The sequence below is a fragment of the Hemicordylus capensis genome, chromosome 2, assembly GCF_027244095.1.
Source record: "Hemicordylus capensis ecotype Gifberg chromosome 2, rHemCap1.1.pri, whole genome shotgun sequence".
NCBI classification, from domain to species: Eukaryota; Metazoa; Chordata; class Lepidosauria; order Squamata; family Cordylidae; genus Hemicordylus; species Hemicordylus capensis.
In genome coordinates, this window is record NC_069658.1 from 428,598,794 (window position 1) to 428,612,448 (window position 13,655).

The 13,655-nt window shown below is 47.1% G+C and overlaps 1 protein-coding gene across 1 annotated transcript; it reads left to right on the plus strand.

Moving 5' to 3' along the window:
* The first annotated feature begins 723 nt into the window (after positions 1–723).
* Positions 724–10,032, plus strand: LOC128342388 (keratin, type II cytoskeletal 4-like). Its single transcript, XM_053289649.1, has 5 exons — positions 724–795; positions 4,729–4,854; positions 7,475–7,695; positions 8,738–8,766; positions 8,879–10,032. Exons 1-5 carry the CDS (start codon positions 724–726, stop codon positions 9,067–9,069), a joined length of 639 nt encoding a protein of 212 aa, XP_053145624.1. The 3' UTR covers positions 9,070–10,032.
* Positions 10,033–13,655: the final 3,623 nt, after the last annotated feature.

Genomic DNA, 13,655 nt, shown 5'->3' on the forward strand with positions numbered 1-13,655 from the left:
TATCTGTTAACTCAGGAAGGGAGAGAGAGAGAAAGAGAAAGGGGGGAAAGGGAGGGTGGGAGACAGAGGGGAAGAGCGAGTGGAGGAGAGAGAAAGAGAGAAAAAGAAGGGAGGGGAAGAGAGAAGGAAGGGAGGGTGAGGGACGGGCCTGAGCTTGTCAGCGGATCTTCCTGTCAGTGGTGTCGCTTCCAAACTGCGAGGCGCTCCTGCGCAGTTCAGTCTATTAACTGCGCAGTTTATAGATTGAACTGCGCAGGCGCGCCTTGCAGTTTGGAAGCGACGCCGGGCCGGACGGCAAGCCTCGGCGTCGCTCTATACTTCTCTGCCATCCGCCGCCACCCGCCGCAGCTGTGGCCCAGGATAGGGGGGCTAGTGCTCACTCCCACCTATGGGCAGCAAGGAAGGGCCCAGTCAAGCACTGCTGCTGTTTGGGGCTACTTAGGCCATTGGCGGGAGGGAGGCAGGCAAGCAAGGGAGGAGCCCGGGCCTGTCAGCGGCTTGAGGTGAACAAGCGGTCATGGCAGTAGTGGCAGCGAGGAAGGGCCCAGTCAACCTCTGCTGCTGCTCCTGCTCCTGTGGGAAGGAGCAGGAGTGGGACTCGGATGAGAGTGGAGAGGTTTCTGAGGATAGGGGCTGCAGCTTGGCCAATAGGCACCAGCAACGCTGCAATCATGACCAACGGGGGTGAGGGGGGTGGAGTAAAGGGATGGAGGAGTGACCAAGATGGATGGAAACTACTGGATGGAGGAGAAGGAGCAGGAGTGCAGCTCAGGTGAAGGTGGAGAGATCTCTGAGGTGAGGGTGGCTGTGGCAGGGCGTGAAGGGAGCAATCAAGTACTAGCATGCAGATGCTCTCCACAGGTTAAGCTTGTATATATTTATTTGACCACTTTCAATATCTTCTCAAAACATAGCTTTATATGCTCAGGGCTTCCTTGTCTGTTGACTTCCAGCAGTACTAAAGGCCTACCTAGCTAAAAACTGTGACTATAGTATTTGTCACGAGCTGAGAGTGACACTTAATGAGTGAGCACCCAAAAGGACAGTTGTCCAGGCAGAATCCAATCAGATCAAGCGCCTTCAAGCCAATTGAACCAGAAGCCTTCAGCCACAGAGTGGGCCAAGAGTTAGAGGCTCATTGATGGATGTTGTCATTTTACCTAAGCAGTTCTTAGGGTACAACAGTGTTCTTCATTGTAAGGCCTGGGGTCCAGTGGCGGTCCCTGTTACCTGTGGGGAGGAGGGCACCGTCTTGAATCCCTGCACCATATTGGAAGCTGTGCACCCCTGAGAAAAGTGCAGTATTGTGCAAAGGTCAATGGCTCTCACACTGAATTTTTTGCCAAAGTGGCCCCCTCTTGAAAAATAGTGAAGATCGCTGGGGTACAGGATGAAGCCAAGGATCAATGGTTGAGAAAACATTCCAAAATCAACAGTGCCTTGCGTGTCCTTCAGAGCTCTTTTAAAAGATGGATCACAGAACATGCTAGAAATGGAATTAACCTGGAATACAACATTTAATGTTGACTGTGGAACTCAAAATACAAAGCTATAAAAATCTTAATTTCCACTTCTAGTGTTAATATTCGGATAATATTTACAAATGGTGTGAAGGAAGTGGTTGTTTCTGGGGAAGTGGTGTTGTATGTATGTCAGGTGTGTGTCATAATTGGGGAGGGGGTGTGATAAAATTCTTTTCAGCCTGAAAATAAAATGGACATCAATTACAAGGGGCCCCATTTCCTATTGTGATGTAACAGTACCTCTTAGCTGCTGTTTCTGAAGGCTACAGAAGACCAGCAACATTTGGCTAAAATTGAAGAAGATCAAGGAGCGGAGCTTGTGGATTTTGTGAATAGCCCCACCCCCCTCTCCCCACATAATTTGAGTAGTGAAGGTCAAAGAAGCAGAGCACAGTAACAGGAACACTGGTGGCTGGAACACTGGTGACTTTGTTAAGCTGAACACGGGTGGCTGGAAGGAGGGCGAGACGGGCCCAGGAGGACGTGAGCCTGAGTGGGTGCTCCTACTAGATGGCCGCTACTAGTGTCCGTTGTTAACCTGAACACTGGTGGCCGGAACACTGGTGGCTTTGTGGAGTGGAGTAGGCCAGCAATGGAGTATTCATCGAGTAGTAGTTGAGTCACAACAACACAAAGGGAGCTCGTGGAGGAGGACTAACAACAACAAGGTAACCAATTAAGAACAGGTTGTGTAGCCTTCCAGATCTTTTAAAAGGGATCAGGGTCTTTTAAAAGGGTTGCGATTGTATTCTATCCAGTATCTTTCATGTTTTGTTGCTTAGAAGTTTGTCCCAGTGGCGATCCTGTAGTGGTGTGGGGGAGGGTGGAGTCAGAAAGGGAAAGTGAGGGGAAAGGAAAGGAAAGGAGAAAATGGAGTTGTTGCCGAATAAGTGCTTAGTTAAATCTATATAAGAAAACTTTGTGAGGGAAGCAGCTATAAAACAGTTGCCTAATCAAAGTCTCAGTAGTCAGGGACTTTCCATCGCTCTCATAGTTGTGCCATGTGATAAAGCTATTGCTTTGCTTCGGATGGTTTTTGCAGGAAGGTCCATTTTCTGTGAAGGAAATAAGCAAAATCCATCTATCTGCAAATGGACTGAGGCAAAATGTTAGGAATGCAGTAGTACAGGGTTTCTTAACCTTGGGCCCCCAGATGTTGATGGACTACAACTCCTATCATCCCCAACCATGTCCATTGTGGCTGGGGATGATGGGAGTTGTAGTCCATCAACATGTCCATTGTGGCTGGGGATGATGGGAGTTGTGGTCCGTCATCATCTGGGGGCCCAAAGTTAAGAAACCCTGCAATGTTGCCTGTAATAGGTTCAATAGAAAATGAGGAGACAGGGCTGATGCCAGGTCGTGGAAGATCCCCGGGCAAAACCCTTCAGTAGGCCCCCCAATGGTGCCTGACTTGAGACCAATTGGTGGCACCCAGGGTGGCCTACGACCCCTTGATAACACCCGACCGACCAAGCCCAACCCACAGCTCCCTCGATGGTGACTGAACCACAAGCAACCAGCCTCCTAAGCAGCAGAGCAATGACAGTTTCTCCTTCAGTGCTGCTGCAGAGCATCAGTGCCAATCTAGACTTTCCAGATGCCCCAGTCACCTGATGCACACCATCCCAGGGGCCTCTGGAGGAGGCCCAATGGTGGATGAGGAAGACAAGAGAAAGCAGCAGTAACAGAGCAACATCACTGTCAAGGTGCAGCTTGGATAAATGGGCTTCAGGAGTCAGCCATGGGCCCTCATGAGGCCCTGAGTGGTGCTCAGCCAGTGCCCACTGCTTGGATTCCAACAAACTTAGAAAACACTGGGCTGCTTCTAGCAAGACTTTTCTAACATCCAGCACAGCAAATGACAACAAATCAATAAGACTGGCCCCTATTCACATGTATTCCTTCAGGTCCACAGGTCTTGACTCTAGTGATTTTTTAGGCCACCTGCATAACCTGAAATAACTAGAGGTCAGGGCAGGGAGAAGACGGGGACTTCACATAGTTTTCCTCTAGTGCTTCTTCAAGGATACCACTGTGAGGCTCTACACATGATCCGTGTGTAGAGCCTGCAAGGCTATTGTGGGGAGAGTGGGCTTGATCCGCTCTCCCTGCAGATGATCCAGAGCCAGCCCTGGGCAGCCGGATCAGCTGCCCACATGACTACCGGCTCTGTCACGGAGCCAGTAGGGGCGGTGGGGATCGGGGGCCACCTGGCCCACAGAAGTCCTAGCATGCCCCCATGGAGAGACCCCCATGCCAGGAGGCTTGTTGTAGCCTTCTGAGTCGCCGCGGCATGCAGCCGAACCGCAGAGACTCGTGACTGGACAAACGGGGTTAGCGGAGCACTCACTCTGCTAAACTCACTTAAGGGTGGGGGTATTTTCTGTGGTTTACTGCTGGGAGCCGTGTGGCAGCACACGACCACAGGAAAGCAGGCTGGGATTCCTTAGCCCACTTTCCTGCAGAATTGCCTCTGCGTTTTGCCACTACAGCTCGGAAAGAAAAGGCCTGCTTTCTATGGCCCAGGTAGAAAACCTTGGCTCTCCAGGTGCTGTTGAACTACAGCTCCCATCATCCCCAGCCACTGCTCTAGGAAAGTGTGGTGATATGTGATTCTGAAGGAGAACCTTTTAAACCAAGGACTGTCTCTTAAAATAAATAACCTTGCTCTCAGCCCACCTTATTATAGCTAAGATGAGCAGGTGCAATGGAGGACAGGGCTCCTAAACCTTTCGTAGTTGTGTAGAAAAGGGAACTAATCCAGGTGCTGCTGCTCTTCTCACCTTTTCATCACAAACTTCACCTGCCTGGATCCTGTCTTCTACACTAAAGGTAAAGGTAAAGGTAAAGTGTGCTGTTGAGTCGATGTCGACTCCTGGTGCTCACAGAGCCCTGTGGTTTTCTTTGGTAGGGGAGGGGTTTACCATTGGAGGGGTTTACTGTTGCCTCCTCCCGCACAGTATGAGACGATGCCTTTCAACATCTTCCTATATTGCTACTGCCTGATATAGGTGTTTCCCATAGTCTGGGAAACATACCAGCAGGGATTTGAACCTGCAACCTCTGGCTTGCTAGTCAGGTCATTTCCCTGCTGCGCCATTGGGTGGCTAAAGGTACAGGCGCTCAGTCCTGCTTTGCATCCAGTTGCCCTAACAGTAGCTTCCTCTGATAAGCAAAAGCCATCTTATATTGACACTTTCAGTATGAAGAGGCTCAAAGCAAGAGGTGCTGTTTCGAGGGGGACCTGAAGAAACATGAGCATCTGATTTCGGAGCTCATCGGACAGATTGAGAGACTCCAGTGTGAAATTCAGAAAGTGCAAAAGGAGGTAAGGTTGGAGGTATTTTTTCCACTTGCATGAAATATATAAAATATTCCTTATATATAAGGAAACTAAAATTCTGCATTCAAGATGCACAGTTCTACAGCCAGAAAACTCAGATTATAAATCCTACACAAGGCCTATATATTGCTTTGTGTAAACTCATGTAGTTTCCGTTATTCATTTCTATTACAAAACCTGAATGAGTTATTCTGATTTTAGGATACAGATAGTAAAGGAGTAAGAACATAAGAGATTATTATGGGTAGTGGCTGTGGAGAATTGTGGGGAAGGACATGGTGTATATGGGAAAGAAGGGAAAGATATGGAGATTACAAGCCCCTCTTCTAACAGTTGGAAGAGAGTTTAGTCTTTTGCCAACAGTCCAGAAACAATGTCAGCTTTGTCAACAAATCCACAATGTCACCATAACCACAGAAACAGGATACTTGCCTCTTTTAAACAAAGAAATGGAAGCTAGAAATGTCTGAAGTCTGCCAACGTTTGTAGTCTATGAGCCAATTCTCATGAACAAACAAGTGGGCTGTAGGGGAGGCAGGAACCCCGGGGCGTATCTAGGGGTAGGGCAGGCAGGGCACGTGCCCTGGGCGCCACTTGAAGGGGGGCGCCATTTTGTAAAATTAATTTTTAGGGGGGAAATGGCTGCCAAAAACAAAATGGCCACCGTGCATGCTCAAATGGCCTCTGTGAGGCCCTAGGTCATGCCAGGCCTTGCAGAGGCCATTTGAGCATGTGCGGTGGCCATTTTGTTTTCAGTGGCCATTTTAAAAAAAGATTTTTTTAAATGGCCACTGCACATGCTCAAATGGTCCCTGCGAGGCCTTAGAGGCCAGTGGGGGGAGGAGGAACCTTTGCAAACCCCCCAGCCTTTAGGAAGCCCCCCAAAGGGGCTACAGGTAAAAAACTAATAATATATAATATAAGTCACTGTACACATATTCAGATTGGCACTATGTACAGAGAATCAGGGCTTGTGAATACTGAGCTGATGCTTATGAGCTAGGATTGTATTCATTTGCTCTTACTTTGCTTCTTGTGATAAGTGAGTTAAATGTGATGTCTTGCTAATATGGCTATTAATGGTGAATTTGTCTTTGAATCAGTGTGAAATCCTTAATATTAAGGCCCACTGGAAGTTTCTTGCTCTCTTTCTCTCATTTTAACTGTCTTTCTGAAAGACTAGAATATATTCCAAGCAGTGACACAGTTTACTCTGCATAGCCTTTATTATTTACAGAGTATCTGGGAAAAGTCAAATTCTCCATTGATTTTTAAAACTTATGTAATGGTGATGCTACAATACATAGTAGAGAATTAGACAGGCACTTCTGTTTAGTTTTCCAAGTACACCTCCACATAGTATTTGGGTATTTCATGAGCCCCAGCATACTGAAATTTGTAGTTTTCCAGCATTTTTTTGATCTGGCTAAGTCCACTGCTAAAATAGTTTTTGAAATATTAAAAGATTAATGAGCCTGACTTGTATTTTTGAGCTGATATTATGGTAAAGTTATCTGAAAGATGGGTGTCAGATGCTTGGACAGAGGGCGCAATTTCAGTGCTTGCCCTAGGCGCTATTTTCCCTAGATACGCCTCTGTAGGAACCTACCTGCTTCCCCCCACATGATCAGAGCCTCTGTTGAGCTCTGCTGCCTGCACACCCACATGAGCAGTGCAGCGGCAAGCCCAGCAGCAATTGGCGGGACGGGGGCACCAGGACCAGCAGGTATCCCACAATGCACTGTACTTCCTAGCCACACCTTCCCTATGATAAAGATGGCTGCTGGCAGACTGGGAGCAGCTGCTGGCAGTGCGCTGTCCCAGACGACCAATGAGCGAGATAGGAGACATATACTTGTCTGGTTATGGCTACCCAGGGAAGGAACAGTGCAATTGGGAGCGATCCCAGGGGCCCGGATGACCAGCCTTACCTGGGTAGGACAGGTAGGGCTGGTTGTGAGAATGGGCTCAGTGTGGGAAAATCAGTTTTTGTGTAGAAAACAGGTTTCTGTGTGTGTGGTTGTGTGTGTGGCTGGGGATTAACCCAATAAAGTATGCAGAATCCCATGGGTTCCCCTTTAAGGTATCCCATGTGACAGCCTATGCACAAGACACCTGACTTGGTATGCTGTTCCTGTTCTCCTCAAGTGGCATATTATCAGGTGGTGAGAGGCAGGTTCTGCAGCCATTTCACCTGGCCACCTCACCTGCCCCCTCCTGCCTGCCTTGATCGCACAGCCTGTGGAGAGCCAGTCCATTCTCCTCCTTGGTGTCCTGTATCTGTAAAGGAGGAGGGGAGTGGTACATGGGTAGGCAATGGAGAGAACCAGGGGAGCATACTCATGATCACATGTCACGGAGGTTAGGAACCATCAGGGTGGTTGAAGAGTGGTAAAATAATGACTTCCCACCCCCCACCCCCCAGTCCATTCTTTCCATGCATGCCTCTAAATGGTGTGGGGACTCTAATCCATGTTTCTGATCATGAGTGTGGCGCCATAGCATAACCATAGCAGAATAATCCCAGAGCAGTCAAGCAAAAGGCTGTGATCTGGTTATGTGGAACAAGGGAGTGAAGGTTGGCATTATCCAATAATCTTTCCAGAATGAAGAACTGCAGAAGGCCATTTGCGATGCTACGGAAGGAGGCGATTGTGCCCTCAAAGACGCCCAGCAGAAATATGCTGAGCTGGCAGAGGCGCTTCGGAAAGGCAAGGATGCGCTGGTGTGCCTGTTCCGTGACTACCAGGAACTCCTGATTGTGAAGATGGCCCTAGATATTGAGATTGAGACCTACAAAAGGCTAATGGAAGGGGAAGAGGACAGGTGGGTGTGCTAAGTTATTTCATGGATCAAATGGATGAGGACACTTATGACAAGGACAGCGTGCATCTGGTCCTCCCCAAATCAGATGTACAGATGATAAATCAAAATATAAATAATACAAATAATACTTTGAAAGTAACACAAATATAGTGCTTTGTGTGCACCTTTGCTTAGCCTTTCAGAATTTAAACCGGGAGCTTCCTTTTCTACAAGGCTCTAAAAATCACATGGGAGCCTTACGCTTTTTGTGCCACATGTCAACATTATTTTTCATCTGAGGGTGCCATTGGGTTCCTCCGATAACAACTCGGAGGCGAACCTTCTCTGTAGTTGCCCCAGGGCTGTGGAATGCACTTCCTGCTGAGATTAATGCTGCTCCATCCCTGATGGCTTTGAGGAAACAACTGAAGACACATCTCTTCTGCCAAGCTTTTTAGTGGAAGTTTTAGTGGTTTTAAGTTGAATGTTATTGATTGTTTTAACTTTAAATTGTATGTATGTTTTAAATGCGTTTATCTTTTGGGGTTTTTTTTGTCATTGTAAACCGCCTAGGGATTTTGGTAGAGGTATATAAATATGTTAAATAAATAATTAAATAAAGAAAAATTATGCACAGGATAGAATGAAGAAGAAAAATGGGATATGCAGCCACTGAGTAAGAAAATCTAAACCCAAAGTAGGTTTAAAGCAGGACGAACTGCGGAAGAAAGATGTTGAAGAGGGGCTTTGCAGGGGTGTAGCTATTAATTGAGTGAAAGGGTTCAAAGAACCCAGGGGCCCCAGTCCCTGAGGGCCTCCCCAGCTCTACCCCTCCCTATTTTCTTCCCTCACTCCCTCACTCTGGGGGGCCACAAGAGAGAGGGGTGAACACGGGACCCCTCTCGCCTAGCTATGCCCTGGGGCTTTGATCTTCTCCTGGAGCATGTAACCATATATTGATCTAGGGCTCTAGGAAGTCAAGGTCTCTCTTTGATCAGAATTGTGTCACTATACTTGGAGAAGAATTTGCTACATTGTTTTGTTTTTTCCCTTTTCTGCACAGGATGTCCAAGGACTGTGCAAGCTCAGTCAGTAAGTAGCAAGTGGACTCCCTTGTTCTTTCCTCCATTTGTCTTACTAGAAGCTATCTTTGGCAGCTAGAGTTTTGAGGATAACCACAAAATGGTTGTCTTTTCCTTCCTAGCGGTAACCAGTGCCTCAGGCTGTTCCCAGAATGCTGCAAGACAAGGAAGCGGATGTGAATGCAGTACGCAGGATGCCAGCGCTTGTGGATCTGGAATTGCACTGTCTGCTATCAGACGTAGCAAGAGTGGGTATCAAGGTGAACGACACTCCACTAACTACGGGAAGTCACGCAAAATGAAGACCAAGTAGAAAATGACCTGGAACAATGGCCATGTTTGATGCTCATGACTCTGCCTGCTGTCTCTCAAACAGCAGGAAAGGAAAGCTTATCTAGGCTTGTAGTGGTGTGGGTGAAGGTCAGCTGGCTTAAGCTTCAAGGGGTGGGCTACAGATAGCCAGGGTGGCTTCAGATATTGTGTGACAGCAAACACATGGACACACAGTGGGCATTGCTGCCAGTGCCCGTTTCCTGACACATCTGTCTGTATAATTCATGTGTTTGCAATCACACATCAGTCACATGCATGCCTTATGTTTTTTGATAGGTACATAATTGGGAAAGTAACATGCGAAGTGGCCCATATGATGTCCTCAGCACGTATGCCTGGAGATTGGGATGGTGTACTTGACTCCCTGGCTCAAAGCAAACACATTTCCCCCCTCTGTGTCAGTGGCAACCACTTTTGGCTTGTGGCAAAACAGACTTTCTGAATAGTTCCCTGGAAGTAGGAACTGCAGTTTTGTGTTCTCCCCAATCTGTGTTGGGCTGCAGCTTTCAAAACAGCAAGTTCTGCTTGTGACAATAAGTCAGAGAATCTATTCATCACAAGCAGCTGCCACAGGCACACACATAAACATCGTCAAGCCCACCCCCTATTCCTGTTGGATTGGCATAATAAGCCAAATTGTTTTTGTTTGTTTTTTGTTTTTTAAAAAAAACCACAGAAAATATCTTGGATTGTGTTTGAGCGAATTCAAATTTAGCCTTCAAACATCCTCATCCCTTCCCTTTAAAAAACTATTTCGCAGCCCAGTGAAGCCAGTAGTAGTAGCAGCACTATTGCCACGGGAAGGGGGGGCAGTTTTCCCTCCCTCTCATTTTTTAGCATGCTAATACTTTTTTCATGATGAAAGGTCCCAATGGTATTTGGGAAATGTAGTTTTCCCAAAGGCTACTGCAGTGTCAATAGCCTTTAGGAAAACAACATTTCCCAATGCTATCAGCACACCATCAGAGGAAGGGAGACTACTGTTCTTCACAATTCCCTCAGCTAGAATGCCACCCTGGCTGCTGTACCAACCAGGACAGGGAAATGTTCTGTGATGGAAAGAAGAAAGGAGGCTGATTAAGGAAGGAACAAGCCAAGAATTCTTCCATGGCCTGGGTTTCAATCTGAGCTGCAAAAGAATTCAGGACCTCCTAATGCTCACCTCTCCTTCTGAGGGTCACATTAGGAGTGCCAAAGTTCACTTCAGGGCCTGAACATGGCAAAGGGCACCATTGATTCTATACATAAATATGGCCACTATGAGCAGGGCAATCATGTGCACTGACTCTTGATTGATAGATTTCTAAACTTCTAAATAGAGCTCTTACTGAAATCCAAAGAAACCTAGAATTTAGCAGTGAATGAATTTCCTGTTTTGCCTATGGCAGAATCCAATAGATGCTTCTTTCACAAGTCCAGAAGGTTTCAGGGATACAGTTTCTCCTGTGCCAAGGGAGTGCATTAATGGCATCAAACTGTGAAGGTGCTGTGCAGATGACCACATGGCATAACAACATAATCACTGCACATAAATAGTGAGATCTATCATGCCCTCCAAAGCTGGATATTCTAGAGTGCAAGGCAGATTCTAGGAAGTTCTGTGGATATTCAGCTTAAAAAATTGTGTCTGAAGGACTTTCTCCAAAGCAGAAGAGGGTGTTACTGCCTATCTTGACTTCTGAGGAAATGTGTTTAGGCTCAGAATGTAAGTGGGGAAATGGAAACATATGCTCATAAGGTGCAGGTTAATGTTCATGGATCCTATCCCAATCCCAACAGAAAAGCAAAGCCTCTGTGTGACTCTAACTCACCACCCAGACAATCAGGCATCCATGTACTGTGGTTTTGTGAAATGCCAAAATGGAGGGCTGTATCCCATGATGCACTGCACACACAGTAGTGAGGCAGCCCTCAGTACAGCAGCAGCTCTCCTCAGCTTAGCCCTCCTAGCCTCAGAACTTTATGATAACGATAACCAACAACAACCAGGAACAGTTTAAAATGGCAAATGCCCCCACATAACCAAATGCCGTGGTAGGACAGCTGCTAGTTTTACCCTACCTCAGTTAAGACCTAGGTAGAAGATTTGGGCTACCCAAGGTTAAACAGGCTGGCTGAGCACAAATCCTGAGGGTTATCACAATCAGCAATAGTTGCCTTTATTCATAAGGGTGAGAATGGGTTTTATGTGTGCAAAGCCCTAGCTGCTGTGTGTGCACATGCGTCTAGCATAACCTTGAATATTATAGATATGGATATGAAGGAGTGGGGAGGGGCTGAATTTCTCTCATGTTTTCCCCCCCTGTAGCATACATTATGTACCTACCTGCTTTGTTGCTCATTGCCCTAGTTTCTCTGTATAATAGCCATCCAATAAACATGCATGAGGAAAAAGCACATTGTGGTGTATTTAAGTATTTACTATCTGTCTTACCCTTCCTCCAAAAGATAGTGTGCATTGGATCCCCTTGTTTCACCTTTCAACAACCCTGTGCAGGACATTACAGTGAGAGCCAGTGAACACAGGAAATTGCTTCTTACCGAGTCAAATCATTCGTCTATCTAGCTCAGCACTGCCTATGCTGATTGACAGCAATTCTCCCAGGGTTTCAAATGGGGGGTTTCTTCCTGACTGGAGATGCCAGGGGTTGAACCTGGGCTTTCTACATATACTCTACCATGGAGTTATGGCCCCTCCTCAAATGCCCAGAGCCATGCAGTGAGCCTCAAGGCTGTGTGGAGATTTGAACCTGAGTCTTCCACTCCTAACCTGTTCCTTACCATTTAGGTGAAATTTGCATTGACTTCAGCTAGACTTACAACACAATCCTATGTGCTCACTTAGAGGTTAATTCCTTTGAGTTCCAAGAAACCTAGTCGCATGTGCTTATAGGACTGAAGCCTCAGTCATGCGCTTAACTGAAGCAGTTGTATTGAACAGATGGAGAAAATTGTGCATGCATTCTAGCCTTTGCATTGCACACATACCTTGCACACAATGAACTGCATAAAGGCTAGTGTGAGAGCCTGAAGTCAGAGCTTCATCCCTTTTGTCGGACATTGGTCACACCCTTAATCATATTGTGTTTCTCATGTTTGAATTTTGATTAGAAGAACTTGTTTGTCTGCTCTGGGGTATTTCACCTTTCCTAGGAGGTCAACAAAGCACAGAAGTGGCTCGTGTTGAGTTAGACTGCTGGCCCATCTAGTCCAACACTGAGTGGCTGTGGCTGTCTAAGGTACTTTCAGCTGGAGGTGCCACGGAGTGGAGCTGAGACTGTCTGCACACAAAGCTTATGCTGTAGCACTGAGCTAGAGCTGCATACAAAGCAGATAACGTCTCCCAAAGTTAATGGGGTTGTTCTCAAGACCAAATGGGGGGGGGAGCTAGAGGGAAAGAAGGAACCTACCTGCTCCCTCCCACTCAGTCAGAACCCCCATTGGGCTGCACTGCCCATGTGCTCACATGAGCTGTGCGGTGACAAGCGGGGAGCAAGCCGGGGCCACCAGGCACCCCATAATGCATGGCACAAGCAGCACAGAGCGTTGGGGAAGTTCTGTGCTACCTGGCCACTCCTTCCCCGCTGGTTCTGTGATCAAGATGGCAGACAGCAGACTGGAAGCAGCTGGAAGCAGCACAGAGCTCCACACGATCATCGAGTGAGATAGGAGGCGTGCCCTTGTCCTCTTACTTCCCTTTAATCCTGGGTTGCTGATCATGGCTACCCAGGGGAGGAGTGGTGGGATCGGGAGTGATCCCGGGGCTGCAGACGACCAGCCCTACCTAGATTTGGCCTGTCCTACCCAGCTAGAACTGGTCGTGAGAATGACCTCATTATCTGTCTCATCTATGTACTTTACTCTCAGATCTTGGGAATCTGCTGTAGGAAGAAAAATGCAAATGGTAAATTGCACCACCATAGTGAAAGCAGCCACCTTTCCATGACAAGTGGTGCAGGGTTAAGCCACTGCTTTTAAGGTTCCAAAGCACAGACTGAAGGCGTGTGATGAAGCTGCCACCTTGCCGAAGCTAAGCAGGTGTGGGTGTAGTCAGTGCCTTGACGGTAGCCAGATTGCCTGGGAATCCTGGAACCCTTGAGAGCCATTGTGAAAGAAAAGCAGGATATGCATGTAATGAATAATACTTTAGGCAAGCTTTGTATTATAAGATTGCAACAGGCCCTAAAGGTGAGTGATGTCTCATCAGAGAGGAGACTAGAAGAGAATCTGCCCTTTCCTTGCCCAACTCAGTTGCCCAACCCAAATTTTGCCATTGCATCAGGCCTTGACAAATTTTCTTTGGATCTAGTAGACAGCCCCAAAATTTTTGAGCCAGACAATGGACACGGGACAAAATTACCAGACATCGTGACAGATGTTGAGATGGAGGGTAAATGGGTGTCTCTTTAGCCCATTTACAAGTAACATACATAGAGCAGAAACATGGCTGCCAGAGACAAATAAAGACTCTAAGGTCATGCACGAGCAGGATAAAGCAGCTAACAGGCATGTTGCCCAGGTTTGCTGATGCCTGTGAACCCATACAATTTCTGCCAACCCAGCTCA